The sequence below is a fragment of the Bombus vosnesenskii genome, unplaced genomic scaffold (genome assembly GCF_011952255.1).
Source record: "Bombus vosnesenskii isolate JDL3184/JDL3185 unplaced genomic scaffold, Bvos_JDL3184-5_v1.1 scf7180000013267, whole genome shotgun sequence".
NCBI classification, from domain to species: Eukaryota; Metazoa; Arthropoda; class Insecta; order Hymenoptera; family Apidae; genus Bombus; species Bombus vosnesenskii.
In genome coordinates, this window is record NW_022882927.1 from 3,543,765 (window position 1) to 3,571,229 (window position 27,465).

The 27,465-nt window shown below is 41.8% G+C and overlaps 1 protein-coding gene across 1 annotated transcript; it reads right to left on the bottom strand.

Moving 5' to 3' along the window:
• Nucleotides 1-1,566: 1,566 nt before the first annotated feature.
• LOC117230603 (protein Skeletor, isoforms B/C-like) lies at nt 1,567-27,465 on the bottom strand. Its single transcript, XM_033488198.1, is given in 15 exon segments — nt 1,567-3,275; nt 3,975-4,136; nt 4,493-4,717; nt 4,804-4,997; nt 5,435-5,603; nt 6,022-6,330; nt 6,453-6,637; nt 7,482-7,581; nt 12,789-13,048; nt 13,625-13,787; nt 15,449-15,557; nt 16,286-16,358; nt 17,791-17,928; nt 26,977-27,029; nt 27,031-27,465. Coding segments are annotated over 15 exon segments (3,441 nt in total). The 5' UTR covers nt 27,240-27,465; the 3' UTR covers nt 1,567-2,183.

The following is a 27,465-nucleotide window of genomic DNA, read 5'->3' on the forward strand; positions in this document are numbered from 1 at the left end:
GCGGTCTGCGATCAATTTCTGAATCATTGGCAATAGTGATCTAGGATCTAAGGAGAGGAGAAGAGGTAATATGTACTATAGAATGAAATTATTATGCAAGAAAATCAACCTCGCTAAAATACGTAAATACAACGCTAAATATGTAACGTTGGCGTTACCGTTAGTATTAAATTATTTAACTGCGTATTGCGTGGCTATTAATAAGTACCCGAAATTTCAACTAATCATGAGATGATTATTAAAATTGGTGTCGCTGTTTACCGAGAGAAACGAGGCCTTCTCGCGACTGTCGTTGAAAGGAAAACCACGCCGTTAATCAACACAACTTTAATCCATAATGAACAGCTCGATTAATTTTCGAGTTGTGTAAAGAAGAAAAACAAAGAAACAGAAATGACGTTTCTCATAGCTTCAAAGCAAACTCGAATATACGGATTGTAGTAATGAACAAATATTTGTAATTTATTTGAGCCATGTCTTTGACTATATATTCATATACGAAGTTCAAGCGTATTTAAATCGATTGTAGGATCGAAATGAATATCGCTTTTATTGTAAACTCTGTGTTCCATGGAGCATCTTACGCGCGTACTGTTAAGTAGAAAAGAAATCGTGTAACATATGTAAATACATTGTCAACTTAGGTATGTAATAATAATATAAATGTAATAACCAAATACGATATGGTTCATGTTCGTAAGCGTCGTATTACTTTTAAGGTTAGAGCGAATCAAACTAATGTTTGGAAGAAGCAGTCTGTAAATGCTCGAAATCGTGAAGTTCGTCAATTTTGGTAAGTTAGATATATCTGTAGTAATATTCATGTTTTGATGAGAAAATTTCAATTCGTTTAATGAAAATTGGAACATATAGTATAAATTATAATATAAGTATAAATTGAAATATAATTCGACATAGAATCAAATGGATATATACATGAAATTAAGGGTCATATTAATTTCAACAAAACAATGTTGGAGATTATTCACTGGTTAGTTTCTTTCGAGTTTTATGGGAATTATTCACTGGTTAATTTCTTTCGAGTTTTGCCCGCGAACTGTAAGATAAACAAGGCAAATTGTTTCGCGTGCCATTGATGGTTACTTAAATGTGGATTTTTGATGATATGCAGACTGTGAGTGCAAATGCAGGTTTGTCAACAATCTTCCCTTTCATCGGAAAAACGTACGAATAACATTGTATTTTTGCTTATCACGTATCCACTTGACGATTATTTTCGAATAATCCGACTGATCGTGGCCTGCACGTTCTTTATACATATTATAACTATACGATCGTGTATAATTGTTAATGTGCTCATTGTTTTGTAAGATTTGTTTGTTTTCTTTTTCTATATAATAAAATGTTGCTTAATGTCTTTCGTCGGCCTGGGTCGAGTCTCCCATCGTTAACAAAAAAAAAAAAAAAAATCCCTATAAAGGTAGATACTGGTATTTCGCTGAGAATGTGTTTACTAGTTAGCGAAGGTTTTTTACGTCAATTCCACATTGTCCTTGAATCGAAAGGAATTCGATGATTAAAATCGAGACAGTGGAAGGAAAATTTAATCCATTACACAATCTCTTTATTAACAATTAATTTAACTTATGTACAAATATATAATATACCTTAAGATACAACAAACCGCTGTCATAGCACGTAGAATAATAAAATCTATTTATTATTCCTTCTTGCACCTTAACAGTTGAAAGTGTTAACTTCTGTCCCTTTAAATAATCAAGGTATTAAGTTCTTGCTATGAAACTGGAGATCTGGCGAACAGTATTAACTAATAGCTAATTTATTCGATAACTGGTACAGATGGTTTGGTACTGTATTAATGGTTAGACGTTCTATCTCGTACGATAAGGGACAATAATTCGTTAATAAATAGCTGAATAAATAAAAGATCATTATCTCGTGGTTAGTTATATTCCTCTCCCGTGTTATCATGTCGATTACATCGTCAATATCAGCGAAGTCATGTACATTACGCGCATTCAGTATATTAGTCTTCCTGAATCAAAAGAATGCGACAAAAGTAATGATGTGTCAGCTATGATTCAGTCAACTAACCATTTCAAGTAATTTACAGATATAATTAGCGCCTTCTATTCTATTTCCAATGTATTTCAAACGATTGAGTACCTGCGGAAGTATTATTCATTCGGAAAGCAATTTTATCAAATAACGTGATAAGCTATCACGCCCAAAAATATGTACCCTAAATTAGCAATGATCATTTGACCCGCGTTGACAAATTTAGACATCATATTTCCATGACTACGATGATCGTGGAGATCGTGATGTTCACGGTGACTCGTTTCAGAGCTATTCGTTTGAAAATCCGTAACGTGTACATGTCCTTCGTGCGGAGATCTTTTTGATCTTTCGACGAGTGTTAGTTTCGTGTTCTTCGTTGTTCTCGCCTCGGGCAAACCTGCTGGAAGACGATGCTTTTCAAGTTGAGATTGATCCGATCGAACTTCTCCAGGAATTGGCGGTGGTAATTCCCCTTTAAATCTTCCAAATTGTGGCGTTCTGCTGAGAACGTCCGAGGATAGCTTACTTTTAGAGTGTTCTCCGATTCCAGAAATAGATCTGACCAAGCTGGAATCCTTCAACATTTTGCCATCAAACGTAATTAGCACTTCGGACGAAGGCGAGGGCGAAGGTGACGGATTGTTCGGAAATTGTCCGGGAAGTGGCGGCAAATAATAAGCGTTCATTCTGTCAGCAGCCATTTCCATGTCATTCGCGTCACTAGGACGCGGTTTCGCGTTCGTAGATTTTTTCTTCGATTTTTTAACGGTTGCAACTGTCGGAACTGGTGGCGAAGGTATGAAAACTGGCTCGAAGTTATCGACTGCTTTATGGTTCAAAGTTTCCCGAAGACGGACGTCTTCTTCTTGCTCCACTTTCTCGGAGACTCTCTTTTGAGCCACGTCTGTAGCTTTCTCGATATTTCTTATGATCGGTTTGAAGCCACTTTCGATTACTATCGAGTCTGGATTGAACCCCGTGTTTCTCGCCGGCTTTATCGGAGTGACGAATATATTGGGTATGTCCAAGCTGGATACTTTGGTCTCCAGTTTCGTTCGATGTTGCTTCGAATCGATTTTCTTGAGCTTCGCGATCTGTGTGTTATCGTTTCCTTGAGACTGTCTTTCCGCTGTTCGTTTTCCGTAAGTGGACGAGGACGGTCTGTAAACAGTCTTCTTTCGTTCCATGAAGACCGATCTCGAGGGTAGAGGAAGGGTGGGCTGGGGCATCGTCTGCAACATCGGTCGACGTGTCAACATCGGTCTCTTGACGAACATCAGTTGAGTCCTCTGGTCCGGTTGGTGATGATGATAATGATCGGGGAGGGGCGGGTGATAAAGATGATGGTAATTGGGCGCGTAATGGTGAGACACCGGCCTGGAATATGGGATCTGTGGGCTGGCGGTAGCCGGATATGTGTATTTCATCCCATGGCTCAGTGGTCGTGGATTATCTGCAACGAGGTTAGACAATTGCTGGTTAGAGGGTTGCCGAAGGAGTTCCGGTTGGATCTCCATGATTTGCTGTCGGCCAGGGTAGGAGGAGGTCAGTCTGGTGACTCCCATCGATTGTTCGCGATAGATCGGTGCGAGCTGGTGGTGATGATTATAGTGATGATTGTGATGCTGCTGCATGAGATCCCCGTCGAGGTGCACGTGATGCGTTTCCTTCACGCGTACCTCGTGACGATGCGGCACAGCATCGTGGCCCGGCGTGTTGTACGAAGGTCTCAAGGTGTATGGCTCCTCGTACGACGGCGATGATTTCAAGCGCACGTAATTGTTGTTGTTAGCGGTCGTTAGTAACTGCGTGTATGATGTGCTTAGCTTGTCAGGGTTAGTCGCTGGATGATAAGAATAACGAAGCCCGTGTTCGCTATGAGGATGATGAGAATGTTGAGGCTGCCGGAGGAACTCCGCCGTTGGTGTTACCTTGCTCAACACGCGGATGCTATGGCTGTTTTCGAGATCCCCGCTCGGTCGCTGATTCTTCGGGTCCACGTAGACCTCGTGGTTCTCACTGCCAGCGGCTTCTCCGGCGTCACAACTGTCATGAACGTTTATCTTCCATCCCAGATAGCGATGTGTGAAACACTGAATATTTGTCGATAATCGAATGAGTGCAGGACCTAATGTGTCCTTCGAATAAACTTACTTGATCTCTCTTGCGCAATTGAATTAATATCATCGATGAAATTTTACGAATTAATAGTTACAAATTATTGGTACCAATAGATTTTTCTGCATAATCATAGCGAGCATGATGATAAAACAAACGAAAGAAGTAAATTTTAGAAATTGTTCTATTCGTTGTAAAATTGTAAAACTATAAAGGAGAAATCTATATCCTGCTGTATTTATCACTTGTCGATTTACTGATACCATTACGATATTATTGTGCAAGAGGCGAATTCGTCTAACTGTCAATGCAACAGTTTGCGTTCACTTACCTGATAGTACACAGTATCAGGCGTGTTCTCATCCGGGACCCATTCTACAAAACCTGGTTCACCATGATCGCATTCCAAAGTCAGCGTACGCTGATAAGCGCCGAACGACGAGAATTCGTCCGCTAGGGGTTGATTCTGATCTGGCACCCAGTTGCATAGACGTCCGACACCCGTTGGTCGATATACTCCACGTTGACGTTGAGCGCCGGCAAATATTTTCACTTTCTGTTTGCCAAGAAACAGCACTTTCGTATTCAATTCGTCAACCGAGTTATCAATTTCATGAAAGAGAAAATAGAAAGTTTGCTTACGGCTTTCTCCTCGGGTGTCTTGTGTTGGTATCCACCAACGGGGTCATCGGTAATGTAAAAGGGATGATAACGAGCCGGAGTATCGGCATTTTCCCCACCTTCCACTACGAAAGTGTATTTTTTTCCACGAACCACGTTGATCTCCGGAATTAGCAGGCCATTTATATACCACGAAATTCCCCAACCAACGTGACCTGAGACAAATGAGTACCATATACGAGTTTACAGACTGTCTGTCAATTTGCGATTTCTATCATTAACCTACTAACTCCGCAATGTTTTCTTCAATCAATTTACATTATCGAATCCTGTTTTCTTAACGTTATGAAGACAAGTTTCAAGGATTTGCTTAATACCTTCTTCGTCGCGCTATAAAATTCTTCTAAAATTTGAAGGAATTAAAATATTATTTATTATACCAAGATGGAGTATTTCCATTTGAATTTGTCGTATTGGGTTTGTGTATTTATGAGAAATTTGAGGCTGCAAAGTGCACAGAGTACAGATAGTAGAGTTACGTTATATCGATTTCGTCGTATCTGCTTATTACAAAATAAACTTTATCTCTTTGCCTTGATAAAACTTTTACTAATGTTTCCATTTTTCGATAACAATAAGTTCTGTTTCATACCAGTAATAGCAGGATAGCCGTGCTTTCCTCCAGTAGGTCCCATCTGGGCATACAATACTCCGTCTTCGGGTTCGTAACATTGAATGGCTGGAATTTCCCAAGCATCGTCCTTAGCCGCCGGTGCAGGGGTTGCTACACGTTGAGGTCTTCTCGTAGTTACAACTAGTTGCTATTTCGCAAAATCACATTCATCAGCCATTCGAATATTAGTAATCTTACGATATCTCATCTTCAATCAGACAAGTTTGAGTTATCAGAGTCTCGTTAATTATTTCATGCCAAGTTTAACGTTGAATTTCAACTCTGTTACCGTATTATTTTCGCTTTTTTTACGTCGCAATATTTTACTTTTTTATAATAATCACAAATATATTTAACGTGTCAAGAAACGCTTTACCGTATACTTAAGATCACAAATCATGCATATCAGCAACGATTCTTACATTTCTCCTCAAGCTTAAAAAAACTGGCGAACAATAAAAAAGAACACAAGTGGATTTAAAATGATTCAGAGAACGTAACAGGGCCGATATGTCGAAGTTTGGCTGACTCAAATAATCCTGGCTTTGCCATAAATGATAAAATACCTGATTGTCACTGTCCCTGGCATCGGTGCTGTCCGCGAATACCTGAGAATGCTCGTGATCTGGAACGGGACAATTCCAAACCGGTGGTCTACCGAAATCGATGAAACGATCGGTTTTCAGATAGTCGGAGTGAAAGCTGACCTCTTGCCTCTCGTTTAGTGGGCCGATGGCCCAGATGATCGCCTGCGATCCGTTTGTCAGGATTTGATGGTCCAGTTCATCGTTCGTCTTCAGTGGTCTCTGATACGTGACAATGCTATATCCGTCCACCAGTGCCGCGTTCAACAATCGAATAGAATTCGTGTTCTCCTGCAAAGCGCCGATTCGGCCGGGTAAATTCAATGTAAACCACACGACATTCGACCGTTCTAACTGCACGATGGCAACAGGATAGATGATATTAGATGGGCGTAAAGTTAGAAGTAATTAACCTGTATGCGTGTGTCTGGACAGCTGCCTCGTCTTCCGGAACATTGAGATTTAGCATCCAAAAAGTAATCGACAGCGTAGCCTTGAAGGGTTTGCTTATCGACCCAGGCGACCACGACATCTCCGCCGACCATTAAGCTTCTTTCCGGATTCGCTGATAATCCGAACGCCATGTATTGTCCATCGTCTGAGGATAAGATACGTCTTTAAAATCGCAATAGAATCAAGTACGTTTATTTGCTCGTACGAGCAAGTGAATGCCGAGCAGCTATTATCCAAACTACGATAATTTCAATCATTACGAATTCCTATAATGAGTATATCTATCGGAATTGGACAGCGAACTTTTATGCTTTTATCGGGAGAAATGTTCGGAAATGCGCAGAACGTGTACGTACAGTAGAATTCAGTTTCTCTGAATTTGTCGGCAAACAAATAATTCGTATAATCGAAGATGCTATAATAAGGGCGCCCAAGACCGTGGAACCGAACAGGAAAATTTCATCGTTCGTAATCTCGTAAAATCTATTTCCTGTAAAAATTAGGAGATCTAGTTCGGTAGGGTGGTTCCTAATTTACCGAACGGCCCGTTTAAACCGCGACCAGGCGTTAATTAGAGTGTGAAACGCAATTTTTCGTGGTCTCTTTTTCCGCAAGAGCGGTTAGATTTGACGAAGGGCGCAAATAGGGCGCACAGTCGGTGTCACAGACAAAGAGGAAAATTATATTTTAACGACCTCGTTCGTTCGACGTATGTACATACATATATCCGCTGACTGTGAATACATATGTACCGTGTTTTATCAACGACAGGAACGCGTCGGAAAATTGAAATAGTATTTTATCTGTTAAACGGAACCAGTGACGAGCTATGGCCGAGTGAGACGAGATAGGTGTGCGAAGTATTGTTAATTAAAAGTTGGGCCGGATCTTCGGTTGGTATGTAAATTCACGCTGCTTTCAATAAATGCGATAGAAGTTTTGTTCTTTTGTGAGACCTACGCGCGGACAGCTCGGGAATATATACTCACCAAGTTTTCCAACGAGTTGGGCGACTATGCTGTCTCCGGCCACGGCCCATCGCACCTCAAAAGCCAGCTTGTCCTCCAGCACTTCGCAGTTCAGTTTCGACTGAAATCAAACGACAAACCGTTTACCATCGTTTTACAACATCGATTCCCTTGCATCTCTCGCGATTTACCGTAACCGGTCGATCGTGAATCTCGTTGTCGTAAACCCTTGAAACTCGAAGCCACTTTTTCTCTCGGCAAGACGTTAGAACTCGACAGACGACGTCGTCCAGTGATAAATGCGAAAGCGAAAGAAGAAATTTATCGATGTCAGACGAAGAGAGAAATTAAAAGTTCGAGTTAAAGACAACTCTTGAGGAGTAAGGCAAGGAACTGATTCGATTGTCAAGAAAGTAATACGTTTATTCGCATTAATCTCAAGTAAAAACGTACAAAAAAAGATTGATAGAAAAGTAATATCATTCGGTGCGTGTAAATATAATCTATATCTGGTAAATAGGCATATGCGCGATATAAGCTTCTGTACTTATAAAGAAGAACTGGCCTAGGTAGGAAGGGGATTTCCTCAGTTTTATTTCCGAGCGATATGTCCTCCGTCTCTTGGAATAACGCGCGCCTCCTCTCGGACCGCGAAGATAAAAATAATTAACCCTTGTATCACAGTCGAATAACCATCGTTCTCTGTCCTTACACGCTCGGCTTTTACAAAAATAATATCTCTTCTTCTTAATACTTATACTCTAAATCGATGGTCTTTAACCACGACGAACAAACTTAGTGTACAATCCAAACATGCCATTCATTCGCAAACTTATATCTTATCGCTAATATTTTTTATTAGAGATGGGCCGAAACCTGATTTCTAGATCCGCGTGATTCGGATCCGAAACTCTGCGAGGTCTCGAAACTCTCGAAACGCGAAACTCTTGTAACCCGGAATATTTATCTTTTCTCATTTTTTCCTAAGAAATATCTATCTTGCCTATCTTACTCGCAGGAAATAAAAGTCTTAAAGAGTCTTCTCGAGAAACTGTTATCAGAAACTGTTTCACAAGTTATTTAGGCGAATTATCGTTTACCTGGGTTTTGAGAGTTTCGAATCACGGAAAATGGCACATGGTTTCGAATTTCGAGGGGTTTTCAAGGTTTCTAGCGACCCATCTCTGTTTTTTATTCTTTCATCGTTCTTACGGTGTTACACGCAACGCACGAAAGGGTTAAGGCTGTCGATAAGGATTCGTAGCCTCGAAGGTCTATTCCAAGTCTCGAATATAGCGAATCTTCTTCCGATGGTTTCCACGCTTCTACGCGATGTGTTCGTGTAGCGCACGCAGATGAGCCGAGAGACAAACCGATATCCAAGTGTCACTAATATCGACACATGTTTCATACGAACTCGGAAGGGAGACAGCAAAGCGTGAATTATGGCGACTCGTATTGTTCGAGGAGAACGCGACGCATCCACTTCTACGGGAGCGAGATCGTACGTCTCTTAGAATAGAATTCTAAAGCGGATTCGAGAGATTAAAGCCGTGTCTCATAGGTATGTGTCCGTGGGACATGGTCTGCGCCTACGTAGATGCTTCATCACGTTACTCCCACACAAGGTAAATTTATTTTTCATCAACGAGCGAGAAATTTAGAAAAGTTTTCTCTTTGTTCGTCTTATGAAACGATGTGTAACTTTGAAAAATCTGATATTATTCTCTTGGAACGTAGTCTTCATGTAAAAATAATACTAAATTAACCCCTTAACAGTTTAGCCCGTGACAATCGAGCCGTTGATTAATTTAGCCGCTTTATACAAGATGAGCATCGATCAAGTGCCTTGACACGGATATTTAACAAATTTTAGAAAATGATTCAATTATGGATAAGTCTGATGGATGCCAGCCATTCACACCGTAAGTGTTACGAACTTACGTCTCTGTGTACAGGTATGCGACATGGAAAAGTTCGCACTCTTTTGTCATATTTGTTTACGAGATAAGAACACGTGTTAGTCTATTAGCTATTTTTCACAAAGTACATCTCTGCATCTAACAAACCCTTTTTGTTAAATACTTCTTCTTAGTTATATAGTGACGTTAAAATTTAAAAAATCGACGAAAGACGTACTTATCAGGTATTTTCTTTATGATCTTTGATCAAGGTAAAAAATTCCTACTTCCACGTGACTTTTATTTTTTTATCTTAAAACGGCACGTACAAGCAGCTGATGAAACCGAAAACAAATAGGTACTTTGCGCGGATTTCGTTGAATTTGCCGAACTGTTAAGGTATTATAGGGTATTATAAGCAAAAATACGCTAATAAAAGTATGTCTAATTGCGCTTCGATACGATTCACTCTGCACTTAAGCGTTTCGCTCGTATGCAAGATGTTTCCGTCTGTGCAAGTGTCTGCGAATGTGTACGATTTACAAGCGCGTGTATACGTTACTACAAGCGGCTGTACAAAGTGTAAACCGATGTTCAGAGATTCCTCGTCTAATACATTGCCGGCGCGTGTTGTTAAATAAATAAAGAAGCTAGAGTCATCGTCCTGTGTGCCCCTCTTCTCCTGCTCTCTCGTGTGAAACTTCGCCAAAGTGGTTGTACGCGACTGTGAAACTTTACGAATGAGCCTCCGGCTAATATTATCCCAGCTGTGCCACCTGAGGTTTCCACGGTGAAACGAAACGAATGATCGTCGGTAAACGCTTGGTGGCCAGCTTACGGAACTTTCGCTAATTTGTCGAAACGCGAGTTTGACCGAGTTCTGTTAGGCAGTCTGATTTACCATTGGTTTACCGTTACCGCGATAAATCATTCGCTATCCTCTTGTCTTAGCTCTTAGGAAGGTACGAGTTTACGATGCAAGCTGGACCAAGTGTATCTTGGATCGAATGCTGTTGATCGGAGCTTCTTCGAGTTGAACGACTAATCGACTAAGGAATCGAAGACAATTCGAGGATTTCTATTGCGAAGAAACTGATCTCCCTTAGATGGGAAACAAACGTCCCCGCACAAGGAATCTTCGAGCTGTCCGAGAGCAGCGGACGTCGCCAAACGAGTTAAACTGCGTCCTCGTTGAAGCAACAACTTTCGTTGCCCCTTGTTGTTGCTTGTTCCAAACAGTACTCAACACGTATCAACATTTTGTCTACATTGAAGCAACATAATTTGTCTCGATTGTGAAGCGATATTTTTTCCTTGCTACAAGTTGTTCACGAGCAAACTCGTTGTGAAACAATGGACAAGCCGTGTACCGACGGAATCTTTGTTTCTGTCTCTTATTCTTCTTCCATCCCTAAACCTCGTTTACATGAAGCAACTTTTGGTCGAACGATTGAGTCGATGTAAACGCAATGTCGATCCAGTTGAAATCGAGTCACTTCAGTAGTCGTCTGATGTAAACGCGGCTTTGCCGTACGGACACAGATAAAACACAGACAGCAGCAGCATTCGTTAATGGCAACGAAAACGCGAAGAGTTACCGAGAGACAATAACCAGCAACTTCTTCAAGAAACATGGATCATCGATAACAAGTTCCTCGTTGTATCTTCAAGGAGAACGCAGTTTTATAATACCTTTAAATATCCATCAGTAACGAACGAAAGAGTCTACCCGTCTGTCACCTTGGAATTGTAAAAATCTCGAGTAAGAATTTGGCTGGGGTTCGCTAGTTGGTTGGCTACGCGATCTCGATCGTATTACAGGCTGAGTTGCGACCGTTTCGACAGAAGGCTGACCGTTAGCGGATCTATACTGTTCCTGATACGTGGCATCGTCTAGATTCGTGACGTCGTCGCCGTACTGAACAATCGCGGTCGATCTTCCGACCGGTGTCGGATAAGAGGCGGATTGATGCCGGTGAAGCTGCTGCGCGAGTGGTTCTTGGGTCTGCAAGCTCTTTGGTATTCGATAGTCGATCGCCTGGACCACTTGGACCTGGTCTTCTCGGCGGAGGATCGGCCGGTAGGTTGTCGGTTGTTGGTATTGCTGCTGAGTAAGCAACGCGCTCGCGAGGGAAGGAGAAGGAGACGGAGAAGCCGGTGACGACGACGACGCCGAAGTAGCCAGCTCGTACAGATTTGTCAGACCGAGCGTCTGTCCCTGCCCTCCGCGATGCACGTTCTGCAACACAAGGACAGAGACAGAATGTTATGCATAGGTCTTGCGAGAGAAGATATTTTCTTTCTAGGTCTATCGGCGTCTCAATGATTCGTTTCATATCGTTTCGTTTTGAATAAGAAGCTGCGGTACTGAAACGCGTTTAACGCGTTCTTCGTGCGATAAAAATTCTACGCCACTGAAAACCGAACACATTGAAACACCGACTAAACGCTAGAAATTCTCTACGTTGGCAAAGACCACGGTTCCTTCTCTGCTTCTTCCGGAATAAAACAGCGTGGAAGCAGAGGACGAAGCGTAAGTCGTTGACGCAGGACTCGGATGTTTGGTCGGAAAATCCGTAAATCGGTGAACGCATTGTCGTCCGGGCGACGTCCGCTGACAGCCAGATATCCAGTCAAATATTGACAGAGACAAATTCACCATGGAACAATACCGAGTCTGTATTGATTGCTACCGTGAAAGGCACATTTGTTTCTGTACGTTCGACTGCGTTTACGCGACCGGCTATACGGAAACGCGGAACATTTGTTGTTTCCACGACGGACTACATCCATTGCCGAGCGAAAGAAAATATACACAGGGAGAAAGACGTGGGCAATTTTTACTTTCGACTGCCGATCAATTTTTCTTAAGCTATAGTCTGTTGAGAATTCAATTACAAACGCAATTGGATCGCCCTTGAGGAAAGGCGGGCGCGAGATGAGAGCAAAATGCGTTCGATTACGAAACATTTGGACGTAATCTGGTTGCGAAATGTCTACGGAATATGAAAGTACCTGGAAGTTTGGTTCAACCGAGGGAAACTTACAGGACGTGACGTAAAAGCATCGAATCGGCTAAAGACGATGTAGATCGATCGAGGACCGGTAAACGTCAGCTCGAATCCCTTTCCTCCTGCCAGTTCGAACGTGATTGGCATTTGCAGCTTGTACAATGAAGCCTCGTTCAAGAATTACCCTCCGAAATGACAGGTCGCGCGATGAAGGCCGAGTTACGAGCCAATGAAAAAGTCGACCTCGCCGCCTTTAAAGTTTCTGTACGTACGTTTTAATTAGCTCGTAACTCGATCCCGAAAAGTTGGTCGCAAGATTGGTCGGATTAGCAAAGGGGCGTCGCGTTTAAAAGATCCAAGCCGGCGTCTCTTCTTGCAGCGAGCCCCGCTGACTACAAGAAGCCTTTCCAGCTTACCTGCGGCGAAACTCCGAGCATCTTTAGGGACGGTGGCACGTTAAGACCTTGCGGAATTTGTACATGGCCGAAGTCCACGGTAAACGCCTCACACCAGACGCCGAAGTGGCCGATCTGGTGGATCGTTAGATCCTCGGGCAACGTCAGCACGATGGCTTTGCGATCGTATCGACGTAGTGGCTGCTCCTTTCCGTTCTCGTCTGGTACGCGAATACCTTGCGGCGACGGCGATGGTCCAGCTCCAACCCAAAATTTCGCATCTGCGAAAAGATTTCATCGTATGGCAAGTTGATTATCACGAACATAAGTTGGAGAACTCTGTGCAAGATCGTATATTATGATTATCTTTGTTGGTAATTTAAGAAAACCAACGCTCATTTGGCAATTACTTTTCATCACATTGAAGGGCTTGTCGATAGAAATTCATCGAAAATACGTATACTGCAGTGAATCATTAAGTCTCTTGTGTTCGCAAGCGTTCCGAACAGTTGAAAGATAAAACTCGACGAGCAAAACGGTTAGAGCAAACGGATGTAAGAAAAATAACGACGACAGTGTCTTTTTGCGTATCGTCACTTGAAAGAAGAATTTAAACGGTGTATAAGATATGGCGATTAGACATATATTTCATGGCAATATCAATATTATCATTGTTAGTGTAGATCAGGTATCATTCACATTCAAATATAATTTTGGTTACGTGATTTATTTCGCGAGTCGAAAAGTTATAAAAACCTAGAACCTTAAGTATTATGGGTTTCCCGTATCGTGTTTCTTCTTAGGCTTTGGTTACAGCGCAGCCATAACCTTAGTCAATCGAATAGCGTGAAACTTACCAGGCGCCTCGCCATCGTAGCTGAAGCTTGGTATCAAGAGGGTTTGTGCATCGACGACGACGATTGGTTCGGAGCTTACTCCGTGTACTCCGTTCAGAGCTGCCAATTTTTGAGGTTTTGGGTAATCGAATCCTCGTGGTATTCTGACGTCACCAAAGTTAACCTGCCAATTATACGTTTTAAAGAAATTTTAATCAGCTGTCACGTTCGATCGAATAGAAAGATAATTTAACCGATGGTAGATAGTTTAATGAAACGAAGAATTCTATCTGACTAGATACTTTTGTACACAATTGTATGACGGGATTACATTTCCAATAAGCTTCAATTGCATTTGAAACATTTTTACGATCTAACAATTTTCCCAAATATTGAGGCAATATTTCTAAATGTTGGTAGAGGACACATATATATATTTATTACGTCAAAGTGTTAGTCTCGAAAGGATTATAACACGTTTAATATATACTACAACCGCAATGACTACTCTTATGCAATAGGTGGTTTGTGGGGAATGTAGAATTCATAAGCTTAGAAATAATGCCGCAAACAGATTCATTTTATCGTTTTCCAAGCTCGTCCGCGTAATGGAAATTCGACCATTTCGCTGCCGTTCCGTCGTGATCGAGCTTTATCATTCTGGTTACAATACGGTATCGCTGCCGCGTGTCGGACGCTGCGGCTCGGAATAAATTTTCGTTGCGCTGGCAATATCAAGGACGTAAATCGACGATCTGTGCGGACTGTCGGGGATAACCGGCCACATGGAACGAGCGCTTTTGGTTAAACTTCTCGTTCGACTTGAAATTCCGCTGGGAAAAAGTAAATCGAAACTTCGATGACGTCTCGCCGACTTGTTCGATAAAGTCTGCGCGATAATTTAGTCAGCTTAGTAAGTTGATCTTCGTTACGAGTCAGGAATTACGTTCTCGTCTACGTGTAACACTACACTTCCTAGAATTAATTGTCGAAAGCTATTATCGAAGGAACTGCTTGCGAGATATAATTTGATAATATCGGACCGTATTGAAAGATCTGTGCAATTTCGTTAATGGTCAAACCATTGAGGATCAGTGAGGCAGTGAAATAATTGGTAAAAATTGTATAAACGCGGCACTATAAAAAGAATCGACTATTAAAGCTAACTATTAACTGTTAAACCACTATTAAAGACTTAAATAGAGTACTGTATCGCTTTATCAAGATGATAAAAATATATTAAACGGACAGATAGTTCACTCGATAAATCAGGATCATAAAGAAAAGATTGCATAATTTCGGGAAAATTGCTATTCAAATTCTCCGAACTTTATTAAATTGTAGAAAATAGATGCAAAAAAAAAGGGGTAGAAATTGAAAGAGATATTAAGCATATCCTTGGTATTAGCTTTCATAACCACAACGTTAAAATACCAAATTCGATAATGTAGATTAACTGAGAAGAATTGCAAATGAAACGTTGCGTTAATGCAACATTGATTTATAACGGGTCAAATAATATTTCTCGTGTCTTGTGATTTATAGACGATAATGTATAGCTTTTAATGCGTGATTCTTAAGATCGTAATCGGATTTCCAATTGCTCGTTTGCATTTAAAAACATTCTCGTGGAACGATCGAGTGTAATTTGCTGAGAAGTTCGATGTTGTTGGTATGGCTCGGAGCCAACCGTAGGCAATTGCTTTCTATCCTATAGAGGTACGCGTGCCAACAAACTACGAGCGTGAAAGTTGCACGGCAAAGAAACGATACCGGTTTCTTGTGCTGTGCAAGTGGAATCGAAGCGACACCGAAGGTCACGAGCATGATACGTTTCTTACTCACGGAGAATTCGTCGCACCACACGGCGAACCACTTCACGTTGCTCAGCGTCTTGCCATCGGGTAACGTGAGCGTGATGTCCTTCCTACGATACCGCTTCAACGTGTTCGATCTATGGCAAACGAATGGATTACGGTTCTACAGAGATCAACCTTCGTGATCTTTATTCGATTGCTCCACCAAGGCAACCGCGTCGGATGCATCGCGCATACATTGTGATGAAACATTCTGGATAAAGAATAGCGAGATGGAACGTAAACAAATCGACTATAGACAATAATTGAGAGCAAACAATTGGAAAACGAACAAACAGACCTAAATATCATAAATGCATCTTACGCGTACGTTGATCCTGCTACAATTATATTTTTCCAGGATCATGTTCCATTATAACGTAGTATGATAATCAGCTAGTATCTAGCTAGTTAAAAGTTACAAGTTATAGTCTTCTCTTTTACGATCCAATAATGTTTCGTTAAATACTCGGACGTCGACTCGGCTAACTTGGAACTTTAGATTACTTTTGATACGATTAGATGTTCTATTTAGATTAAAAGATTTCTTAAGTTTAAGAACAGTTCTTTTCATTGTTAAAATGAAAGTGAGATTGAGATATTAAAATCCAATTGCAGTAAGATTAGAACAATTCCGATTGGATCGTAAAGTACAAGCTACACAGATGTAAGAACAATTTTTTAAAATATCGTGCGTCGTCCAAAATTAATAATATAAAACAAGGAATCTAAAACAAGAAGTAACTGACTATATTCGTCAGAAAGATGGTTTGCCAGCTGCAATTTGAAAGAATTGGTACAATTAAAAATTATAAAGAGCACTCACGATCCACGCTCGTCCCGGAGCCTGATTCCGTTTCCATTAGGACTCTTCGATGTACCGACGTAAAAGTAAGCGGCTGAAAAGAAGATAATTATAATTGCAGCTTTCGCTGATTGCAACGAATTATTGCTAATTACTTAATTTCAGGCACTTGGCCGATCATCCGGCAGCAGTGAATTTGCTGCAACGAAACGGTCACGAATTGCAACTCCGATAACGACCATGTTATTTCCTTCATTTTCTGGATCGTTGGCAACTTTACTTACTGGCGAATACACGTCGCATAGCGGAGTGACCTTCGCCAGCGAACGCTTTCTGATTTTATTGAGCCGCAGTACGTAGAAAAGTGAGAGTAGCGTACGAGTCGAAAGGGAGAAGTAGAAGTACCTTTTACAGCGGCGATTAACTTAACTTTAAGGCTTGTCTTACGTCGTTTCGCGTTTATCGATGCACTTTGCCACGCGCGATTCAGAAAATTCATCGAATCATTATAAATCTTTCTATCAATTTCCATTGTGACGCACGCTATCGGCTACACGTATTGGGACACTTATTCGTTACGTTTATAGGAAAATTATGACAGATTTGAAATTGATCAATAGCTTGACAGATCAAAGAAGAAAATAACGTATATATAAAATTCGTCATTCTTCGATGCATTTCAATTTACGAAGTTGATCGGCATAGCTTCTGAGCGATACGTTTGTCTACTTATCTACTTTGAATTGTTTAACTCGACCAAGCGTGCATTGTTTCTCTGGTAGATACGATCGTATAAGAAAAGATGCCATGGCGCGATACTACCTGTTTATAGAAGCAGCAGCTATAAATGTAAATTAATTAAAAGACGTAACAATGATATATTTTACTATTCGCTGTATTCATGTTGCGCTTATTGGAAAAGAATTGCAAATATTAGCGCAATATCTTTTTCCTTTTCTCTTGCATCCTAGATCCTGCAAGCTTGCGAAATTTTCAGAAATCGAAGTAATTCGTTCATAATCTTGCAATTAAAGTACATGTTGTGAAAAACAATCGAGTGTCCTAATAGCGATGGTAGCTGTCGAATCGATGGAGATTCGATGGGAATTCAATGGAACGCGAACAGAGACAAAGTCGTAGAGCGATTGAAAGTAACAGAAACGTTCGTAAAAAGAACGAATAAATTGATAGAGCGATCACGTTTCGTCGCGTGGAAGGAAAACGAAGAACGATGGAATAGAACATAAAAGGGATCCGCGGAACATCGACTGTTCTTCTCGGCTGTCGAATCGTCGATGTAAAACCAGCGTCCTGCTCGAAACGTATCCACCGTCGACGGTCAGAAACGGAGATGTTTTTCTCGATAACAGTATGTGGCTTTACGTAGGAATCGTGAAATGTCAGGAGTCGTTTCCTCCGACGCGTACGCTCACTTTTTCCGTGAAACCCGGCGAGCCGGCATGATCGACGGTTGCACTGAAATGAGAAAGTTTCGCGCGAGCCATAGCCCCTCCTCGGTTACGAACTTGGTGCTTCGCCGTCGTACGTGAAGTCCTTGATGAACAGAGTTCGCCCGTCCACCGCGTAAACTTCACCGCTGACGCCGTGATGAAGTTCCGACAGCTTGCCAATAAGCTTTCCGTAATAAGCTGCGCTGCATATCTCTGTAAACAAAATCGAATTTAATTAATTAGCGTGGATTAATGGCCACGACAGCCCGCCGAAGCGGCCAGCGCAGGTAGCCGCTTAACAGCGACGCGAATATTTAAAACGGAAGCGCAGATATTTAAAATTAAAGAAGCAGATATTAAAATTCAAGATAGTGGCCAATGGGGAATATCATGGATTTATCTCACGAATAACGAATAGACTACCGATCTTTTATGCGTTTGTAAGAAACAATAAACTTAGAAATATAATGGAGAAGTTGATACATAGGAAAGTCAACAAATATCCGCCGCGGTTCAAGAATTATTAGCAGAAACGAAGAACTATTAGAAACTGACAAAATCGATCAAGTGGAATTTTCCTCGTTAAATAATGCTCGTACAGAATAAAATATCACAAAGCGATATCCGAGTGGTCGGAACAGTTTTCTACCGAGTGTATATTTCTTTAATCATATTCTCAAAAATGTGAATTTGTGTAAAAATCCGCAGACTAATGACGACGCAACCCGTTTATCGAAAAAAAGATTCAGTACCAGCCGCATGCATAAATAATCGCAGCTCGAACTGCTTAGTCCGAGTTAAGAAATTCCGTTTATTCCTGGATCACCGATTCTTTGGATCGATGGACGTTTAACGGTAGTCGATGCTTCGCTCTCGAAGATCGATTTTACCGTATATATTGTGGGTTTAGCAGGCTAGATCGTTACGAATCGCGAGGGTATGCAAAAGCGAGTTCCTCGGATGCTTGTTGAGCCTTGGCAGCAGCGCGGCATGTGGAGCAACATCGTGTCGCACGAGATCACGGAATGTTAGTCATCTGTTCGGATCTCGTGGTTCTAACTTGCTCCCGACAATTTGCTGGTTCAGGAGATTCTCTAAAATACCTCAACGCCGAAAGATCGATCATTTTCACGGCGAACGTGTTCTTGGTAAAAGGTCTTATATCTACGAGGACTTGTAATTATTCAATTATTCTCGCATCACTTCTGTCAGCATCCAATCAGTCCTGCAATCATCCAATCATTCTTCGTCATTCGTCGTTGCATTGTTTCAAGATCATTTCTCGTTACATACGAAACATCAACGCACTATTTGCCGATATTTCGACTGCGTAAATCGAATGGCTCATCGAATCACATTGATCCTGTCCGAAAATTTAGTTAATCTCTAGCATCTTTAAGGTAGAGCCGTGTACTTTAGTTATTTGTTCTTAGCTTACGTTTAAACTCCTATGTATGTCTTAAGTTTTGAAACGATCAAACTTCGTCAGTGGTCTATGAGCGGAAACAGGAAACAAGTGTTATTAATTCTAAAATCTCACGTGCTCTACTACGGTTATTTTGGAAGGGTAAATTGTGCATTTTATTCTGGATACATGTACCACATTTTAATTGTACTTGCTCAAATTTTTCTGGCATTCCCTCGACTAATTTTTTCTTACACATTGTTTACATGTTCTAAGATCCAGTGAAATTTTTAACTAAATTAGGTCACCGAGACATGTCGAACTATGATCACGCAGAAGACTATCGTGTTTCTTGCGTTGATACGATGTCTCCATTGTTTAATAATAGAATACACAGTAAAGTTTCTCTCAGTGTGGCTGAGAGATACAAAGGACATATTAATGATGTTGAAAAACTTATTTCGATCTTAAAGACTTTGTGTTCTAATAAATCTCTTTTTTCAAAGTTGTTTATTCACAACAACAACAAAGTTGTGTATCACGGAGTAAGCTAGATTAATCTAATAATATGTTAAGATAACAATTACTCTGTCATATGCAATAAATGAATAACTTGTGTAAGATCTGTGGCAAAACCGTTTGTAATTGCCTTTGTTCACCGGCATCGAAAAGATTAACTCCTGATACTAAGCGTACGTTGTTTCAGAAGCCGGAACCAAGACGTTCTTCTGTTCCGTCGACATCACAACTGTCGATTCAGTCAACACCGCAGCAATCGTTGGCGCCTGAGGAGTACTTACACCAAACATCCCTGTTGAATCTCTTGCAAGAGGCTAGACGAATTGAGAGCAACAGCGGACGAGATACTTTCAGCGCTTGAGGAGTCTGAATTTCTCGAATTTGACGAAACTCTAGACACAATTAAATTATCGACGCGGAATTACGAGATTGAGAAAGGGATGGTTTATCATAATTTCTCGGATCATCACAGATTACCACCGATCAATGTTGGTGTAGTTTTGTTCACTTCAAGCAGTTTGTTTTGATTATCAATTTCTTGGTTTCTATGCTATTGAGAATCGGGACCTGATCCGCGAGGCTTATGTTAAGTTACACGGTCCTGGCCCTTTCGTCGACAACGCGTTTCCCGGACGATTTCTTTGTGTTCCTCGGAGGACCATTGCGTTCGTATTTTGAACAGCTGATGTGCGCAATAGATTTACCTAAGCACGATATAACCAACGATGCGAAAAGGTCTTTTCGACAGGTTCCGTTAACTCGCCACGGTTGCGTTTGAGTTTAATGTTACAAAACTTCGGACTCAGGGAGTATATCACAGGGAGGCTTTTGAAAAGGTTTTCGGTTTGGAGTGGCGGGACGCATAATTAAGTTCTTTTGCTTTTCTTGTCTTTTCTTTTCTCTTTTGTTTTCCTTATTATTTCGTTTTATTTTGTTATTGTAGCTCAATTTAGCTTTAGTTACTTAAGGGCGGGGTAAGGTTAATTCGTACAAAAAAAGGCATGTTTTTGTGAATTTTTTCTGGCGATACAGTTAAAATTTCTTTTTTAAAACCAATAGTACATTAAAGTATGACATTCGAAGAATATTGTATAAAATTTTCACGGAGAAATATTAAAAAATACGGCACTTATTAATCCCGCGATCGGTCCATTCTTTACGATAATATTCGTCTATTGCCTCTAGGTTTCATATTTTTGTTTTGACGTTTTGTTTTGTTTTTACGTTTCTATAACGTTCTTTTTTTGTTCCTAGAATTTCTTCTTGAATTGTTCTTCTTCATAGAACAAACTGATCGTTTAAAACCGAGACTGCATTTTCTTTTTTTGTATCGCATTCTACGTTGTATCTTTTCTGTACCAAAGGATTTATCTCTTTTTCTGTTTAAATAAATGGAATAAATAAATGGAAGACGTTGATGGACAGAAACCTTGCAACTCTATTTCGAATTCTATCGCTTCTAATTCGTTTGTCTATCTCGATTAACTGCGAATAGAGGAGCAGGATTGGTAAACAAGCGCGCGAAAACTTGGTCCGGCAGTTCTCCAGGAGAATGGTCCGAGAGAAAATCAGGGTTAACATTCGCATAAATATGCTATTGCGGCGTATCGAACGTCAAGGCCAATCCCAGTGGCGTGGACCGTCGTTAGATGCTAACGAATCATGGAACCGGTCGACGATCGATCTCGCATCTAACCCTTTGATCGAGCGCGTACCGTTACCGCTCTCTCGGTCGAACAGGATATCGTCCATCCGATGAGATTGACGCATGCCTGGGTATAAATCCTGGATCGTTCACGGTCGCGTTTTAAACCGTGCGTACCACCGTTGACGTTCCACGACGAGTCGAAACATTGGAAAAATCGACGCGATCCCAGGAAAATTAGATACGTCTCGGGAATGATCCGTGTACGACGTTCCGTTGTGCCGTTAACTGTCGCTGGTAATCGGTGATGTAACGTATGGCATGGAGAAACGATCGTACCATTTTGTTCCACCACCTGATGGTATTTAATAATTGAACAAAATGCGTTGTTAACGCTAAGCCTTCACCGAAGCGACAGGAAGGAACTTCTTGTGCTGTTGCAGAAGCAACAGTACTCAACCTCCAATGCTCTAATAGCAATCGAGTAGTACTCGGATAGTACTCTAAATAATATTCAACAAATATCAACTCGGATACACTTTGCAGCCGCAGTGAAGCAACTCGATCGGACGAATATTTGAATTTCGCGTCGATTTCAAAGCGACAAGCAATAAACCGAGGAACATTTCGCTTTTCTGCTGTTGCTGTGCGTTCTAAATCGATTTTGAAACGATATTTGCTCCTACCGACAGATATACAGAAGAAACATTTGTTTCTGCCGCCACGTGCTGTTACGTGTTTCATTTTCTCCTTTCGTCGTTACGCTGCCAACGAGAACAGGCAACAAGCAGCACCTTTGCTACTGATAGAAACGCGAGAGAACATGCAGATGCTATACAACAACTAGCAACATCTTCGAGGAACATGGAACACTAGTAGAAAGTTTCTCGTTAATGAAGACGCTTGTTTACGCTCATCGATCGCAATGGTTGTTTCATGCATCTGGCTAAGGTTGACGCTAAAGAATTTCCTATCGCCACTACACAGCTATCCCATGGATCGGAACGTAGCCAATGGATGGAACGTAACGACGATGATTTTGTTAGTACGCGAATGTCACGTGAAGTAGCGGACGATGAAAATTCGCTTTCCATCGACGGACGAATGTAGCCGACCATTAAGCTGCGTAACGTGTAATCTTGAAGCGAAGTCTTGTCATTGATCGAACTGCTCGATCTGACATAAACTCGCGTAACGAGAGTTGAACGCAGACCCCGCTGATTCTCTCTGGAGAACGCGGCTGTTGCCGCTCCTCTAATCAAGCTACCGGTCGATCGAGAGCACTGCGCTTTGCCCTTATTATTTGCATTCACGCACTCCAATGGATCAATCGATGCGCGTTTCCTCGGAAACTTAGAATTAATTCAATGCGTTCGTTCCGCCAGTTGGGATTTTAAACTGTTACATCGAAAGATTTCTAACGGGACGTCATACCATTTCACGTGTTTTGCACGTTCGCTTTACTCCAGAGTGCTATCAAATTGTGTATCCATTTAAGAGCAGCTACGAGAATTTTGTATATTTTCTCGAATAGACAATAGAAAATTTGCCTTACTGTCAGATAGAAACCTTAGAACCGCGTCCACTTGAAATTCGTCTATGTCCACTCTCGATAAATTTGCCTTTGGAATTCACGTTTGGAGCTCGCGTTGTTCATTATTCACGATGGCCATGTACGACGTTTTAATATTTTTATTATAAATCCCCCGAACCTGTTGGCCGATACGTGGCATGTTGTAAATTTCTTCCTCTTTAATGCGTAACTGATGATTAATCGCAGGACAAAGTTTAATGCATAACATTAGCTCGTCAGTGTTGAAACTTTAGAGGAACGAAATTTAATATAAAAGGATCCAATATTGTACATGGATATGGTAATTACGAAGAAAATCATCTTAAAATCGTAGCGTCAAAATGAGGCGATCCCACGATTTTTGAACTGAATTCTCTGGCGAACGGTACCTCATGGTCAGACATCGATCACAAAGCTTTTAACAGGATCAGGCTTGAGGCTCAACTTCATCTCGAAGAGCCGACTTTGCGATAAAAACAACATTCTCGAAAACGTAGCGTGTCCTTGACAGTCCGCCTTTCTACCAGACTGTATAAATATTTCACGTACTTTTACGCGCAAATTTCGTGGTCTGAATCGCGAGTGTATTTCTACCGGTGCAATTTGCCGATTACGCGTAGACATCTTCTACCTGGCAACTTTGTTCTTCCCATCGTAAGACCGTTTTAGAAAAGATCAGATAGTATCGGATTCGAGGTTAGCACGTAGAAACTAGTCGATGAATATAGGGCGTAGTCGCAGAGACTTTGGTATCAATCGCTAATGAGAAGCCGAAGCGTCAAAGCAGTGTCGCTTTCGAGCTTTGAGAGGATGCATTACGTCGTTGCAGCCGCGAGCCATTAGTGCGTATTATTGTCGCGGTAACGACAGGGTGGAGCGTGATTAAATTATTGAACGTGGTCCGTAATTCGCTGGAGCCCACGGGGAGCGATAAAAAAGCGGGCTACGCGGCCAGATGCAATGGAAGAGAAAAGAACGCTGAAAGAGAAAGATTACTTTAGACCGATCAAAGCGGGAAACACACGTGGCGTGTGTCTAATAGACGCGAGGACTGGAAATTTGGGTCAACGAGGTTGGTTTAAGATGAGAGAAAAAAGGGAAAAAGAGAGGGAACAGAATGGCAGATACATATCGGACCTTTGACATTTTCATACGAAAGAGAAAGCAGCAGGCGGACAAGCGTAATTGCCTGCCTCTGCATAATACGACTCTCGAGTTAATGTCGCAACACCAGTAGATGCCGGTAGATTCGCGGCAATAGAGAGAAAACAAGGTGTTTCGGAAACGCAGCGAGACCCCGCTACCAGCTAAATTTCATCCGGATCGACTCGCGATTCACGCGGTATTTCCCTCTTTCACTCGGCGTCGCGCCTTTCAATTGCAATATCGAATTTTCCATTTTCTTCCCGTGTAATCTTATTTTAAGCCGGTACATCGGGATACGCCTGTTTCCGATAAATCCCATTTATTCGACTCCGTCGGCCTTCCATTCGCTCTCAATAGATGAAATTATGCAGCAAATTTCCCTTCGTGTGTTCTCGAGCACGGTAAATTCCGTGGATTTCTTCTACTTTCGTCGAATTTCAAGTATCAACCACACCGGTACAATGTGAAACGTCGCGAGTCACGTCGTCACGATCAGTTCGCCGATTCGAATCAAAGTTGGAAACCGTTCCCCTGACTCTACGAACAAGTCTGGTTGTTCGAGCGACTCGGCCATCTGGAACTTGTAATCGAGAATCGTAAACGTCGAACACGCTATACCGGTGGATTCATAGACGTAGCCGCGATGACGGAAAGAAATTTCATTTGACACGTGTTCCAGAGAATCCATTGAACGGTTTTCCCTTTACGGGAAGTTAGATCGACTATCGAAGCGTTCTTCGTAATAGCGTGTTCCCCTATTTACATAGCATCTCACTAAGGTTCGCGAGTTGTACAATTCCGCGGCGTTCTGCACGCGTGGCCACTGGACCGAAACGCGAACCAAAGGAGAAAGATTATTCCAGTGGCGGATTAACGCCACGTCCGGCAGTGGCCGATTAGACACGAATAAAGGATATTTGCGGAGAATCTGGAAAGGTATGCAACCGTGAAACACAGGTACGTTAGATACCGTTTCGGTGTTTGCGCTCTATGAACGAAAATAAGGTCCCTGGGCATCGAATTAGGAGCTCTTAAGAGTTTCAATATTTGACATCTCTTTTGGTACAATCGACAGATATGAGCGAGTTATATAATAGGAAAGATTATATTATTTACTAAGTCGATGTATAGGTATAGTGGCTCGTAAAAGTAGTTGAACTTTTTATCAACGTATTACGTGTGTAATAAAAAGAACATTGGGGAATGTCATTAGCACTGTAACGAGGCACGTGATTTATATTGGCGCAATCTGAAAATGTATATAGGAGTTACAAGATATTCATCGCAAATATATACCTCGCAAAGATCATCAAAGTATTTGAACGGACAATTATTCGTTGTAAATGTTAATAAGCATCGATGTTCAATAGGATCGTCTTTAAGATTTGTTTTATGTTTAAAATGGTTATTCACGCTGTATATTAATTTTATATTAAATATTCGTTTGCTTCAAACTCTCGTAATCCCGAAGTTTCTTGAGAATTGAATATTAATCATATGCATCTAATGGAATAAAGAGATTAATGATACGTTAATCAATTTATCCGATGTGCTATCTACGTGTGTGTAAGACACGTTGTAGTTACAAATAGTAATCCGATGACCAGAGACTGTAGAATCAATGATAGATCCGGTAAATCGATCGAGTTTGTCGAATCGAGCGTGCCTCGCCTGACAAGCAGAGAAATAAGATGGAAACAGGCTGAACTAAATTACCATATCCACAGACTAGCGTCTTTCCGCGTGTTCGTAGCACTTTCGTAAGCCGAGTGTCGCGAGATCTCGAGCGGAAAACGGCCGGCAGTTTCTTCGCGAAATCGTTACGACCGCGATACCGTACGTGTGTTTTTCTTCCTCTTTTTACGAATCGCGAATCTCTTTCTCCCGGCCGGAGGAAAAGCGCGGAACGCGAAAGTCACGCAGACGCCGCGAAACAGACCGGCAAATCGAGACGCTAACGTCGAAACGAGCCCTGAACGGAGTAACACCGTCGTTAATTAGCTTCGATCATTGCCACGCCAAGTATCGTTCGATAATTTCTTCGACTTCAAATCTTTTCACGTTGTTTCTTTCCTTTCGAACGATCTCTATCTACATTGTTGTTCAGGAGCCTGCCAATTCTTAATAAAACCGTTCACATTAGCGTCAATTAGGTTTCTTCGTTATACGAAATATCAATCTAAACGATACTCCGTCATATCGGTCTACTATCACCTACATCTGTCCAATTTTCAAACGAATATAATAACTGTCGCAAGACTTTTCAGCGGCAGTGTATATGTCCTGATTCGATTTGAATTTGGTTTACGATTATTCGGCCGGACATTTGATTTGGACTGCAACCGAAACCAAATGTCATCGGTTTTGTCGCGTGACCTGTAACTGTGTATTGTCGAGACTCGATTCGCTGTTAAATATCGCGAGAAGCGAAACTCTGCCGCGATACCATTGACGCGCGTGAACGGTGCAGGTTCGGTTGTCGCGCGCACGCAATCACCGGCGACACTTGGCGAGTGATGTTTCGGTCGAATGGGTCTCGCCAACACCTTTACACCTTTACCCGGTTCGTGTCGACGTAGAAACAGGGTAGCACTAATGATTTTGTGACGCGTTGTGGATTCTGATGACGCGATTTTCAGTAGGTTTGAACTAGGCGTTCGCTGCTACGCTGTAAGCCACCACCCCCTTCGTAAATAAGCCTCCTGCCGAACAATTCGAGCAGCGAACTTTGCTAATAATGGTATCATGCTGCAAGCGTGTTCGGAATACCGTGCAAAGTGGCGAAGCGAAGGCTCCGCGCTCGTTGAGTTCCCGACTATGCTACCGGTGTATTTAGGGGCAACAATTCTCTGTTAAAATATAGAATTCTGTTGGCACTCGACGAGAATCACTTTGAGTGGAATAGGAGGAGCTTGAAAGCGTTGGATACCGTAGCTTGGAAATTTCGTGTCGATTATAACCGAATAAACTCACGTGTCGCCAGAAGAAGATAAATCGCTGCGACTAGACCAATCGAGGAGAGCCGTGGACGATGTGGGTGATTGTGTCGTCATGGCGTCTTCGTGGTTACTGCCGTCGAAAGTGGCCGTCGTGGAACCAGGTAGCTTTGTCGATCCCACTACGATCACCGGCTCGCCTTGCCTCACCTCGCTCTCTCTCTTTCTCTTTCTCCATCTTGTTCTCGCTCTCTTCACCTCCTCTCCCTTCTGCTCTGCTTGCTCCTTTGAATCCGTCATTTCACCTCGCTTTTCCCTCTTTCGTCCATCACTCGGTGTTTTCGTTCCCTCCTTTCTTAGATTACTCGTCGCTCCTCTGATCCTCTCTCTGGACCGCACGTGGAAGGGGGCACACGAAGAGACGACGAAGTTTGTTATTCCTAGACTCTGTTCCTCTTTGCGTTCCTTGTCGTATATTTTTCATTCTATCAACGATATCTGTGCGCATTCTAATATCGTAGTTGTC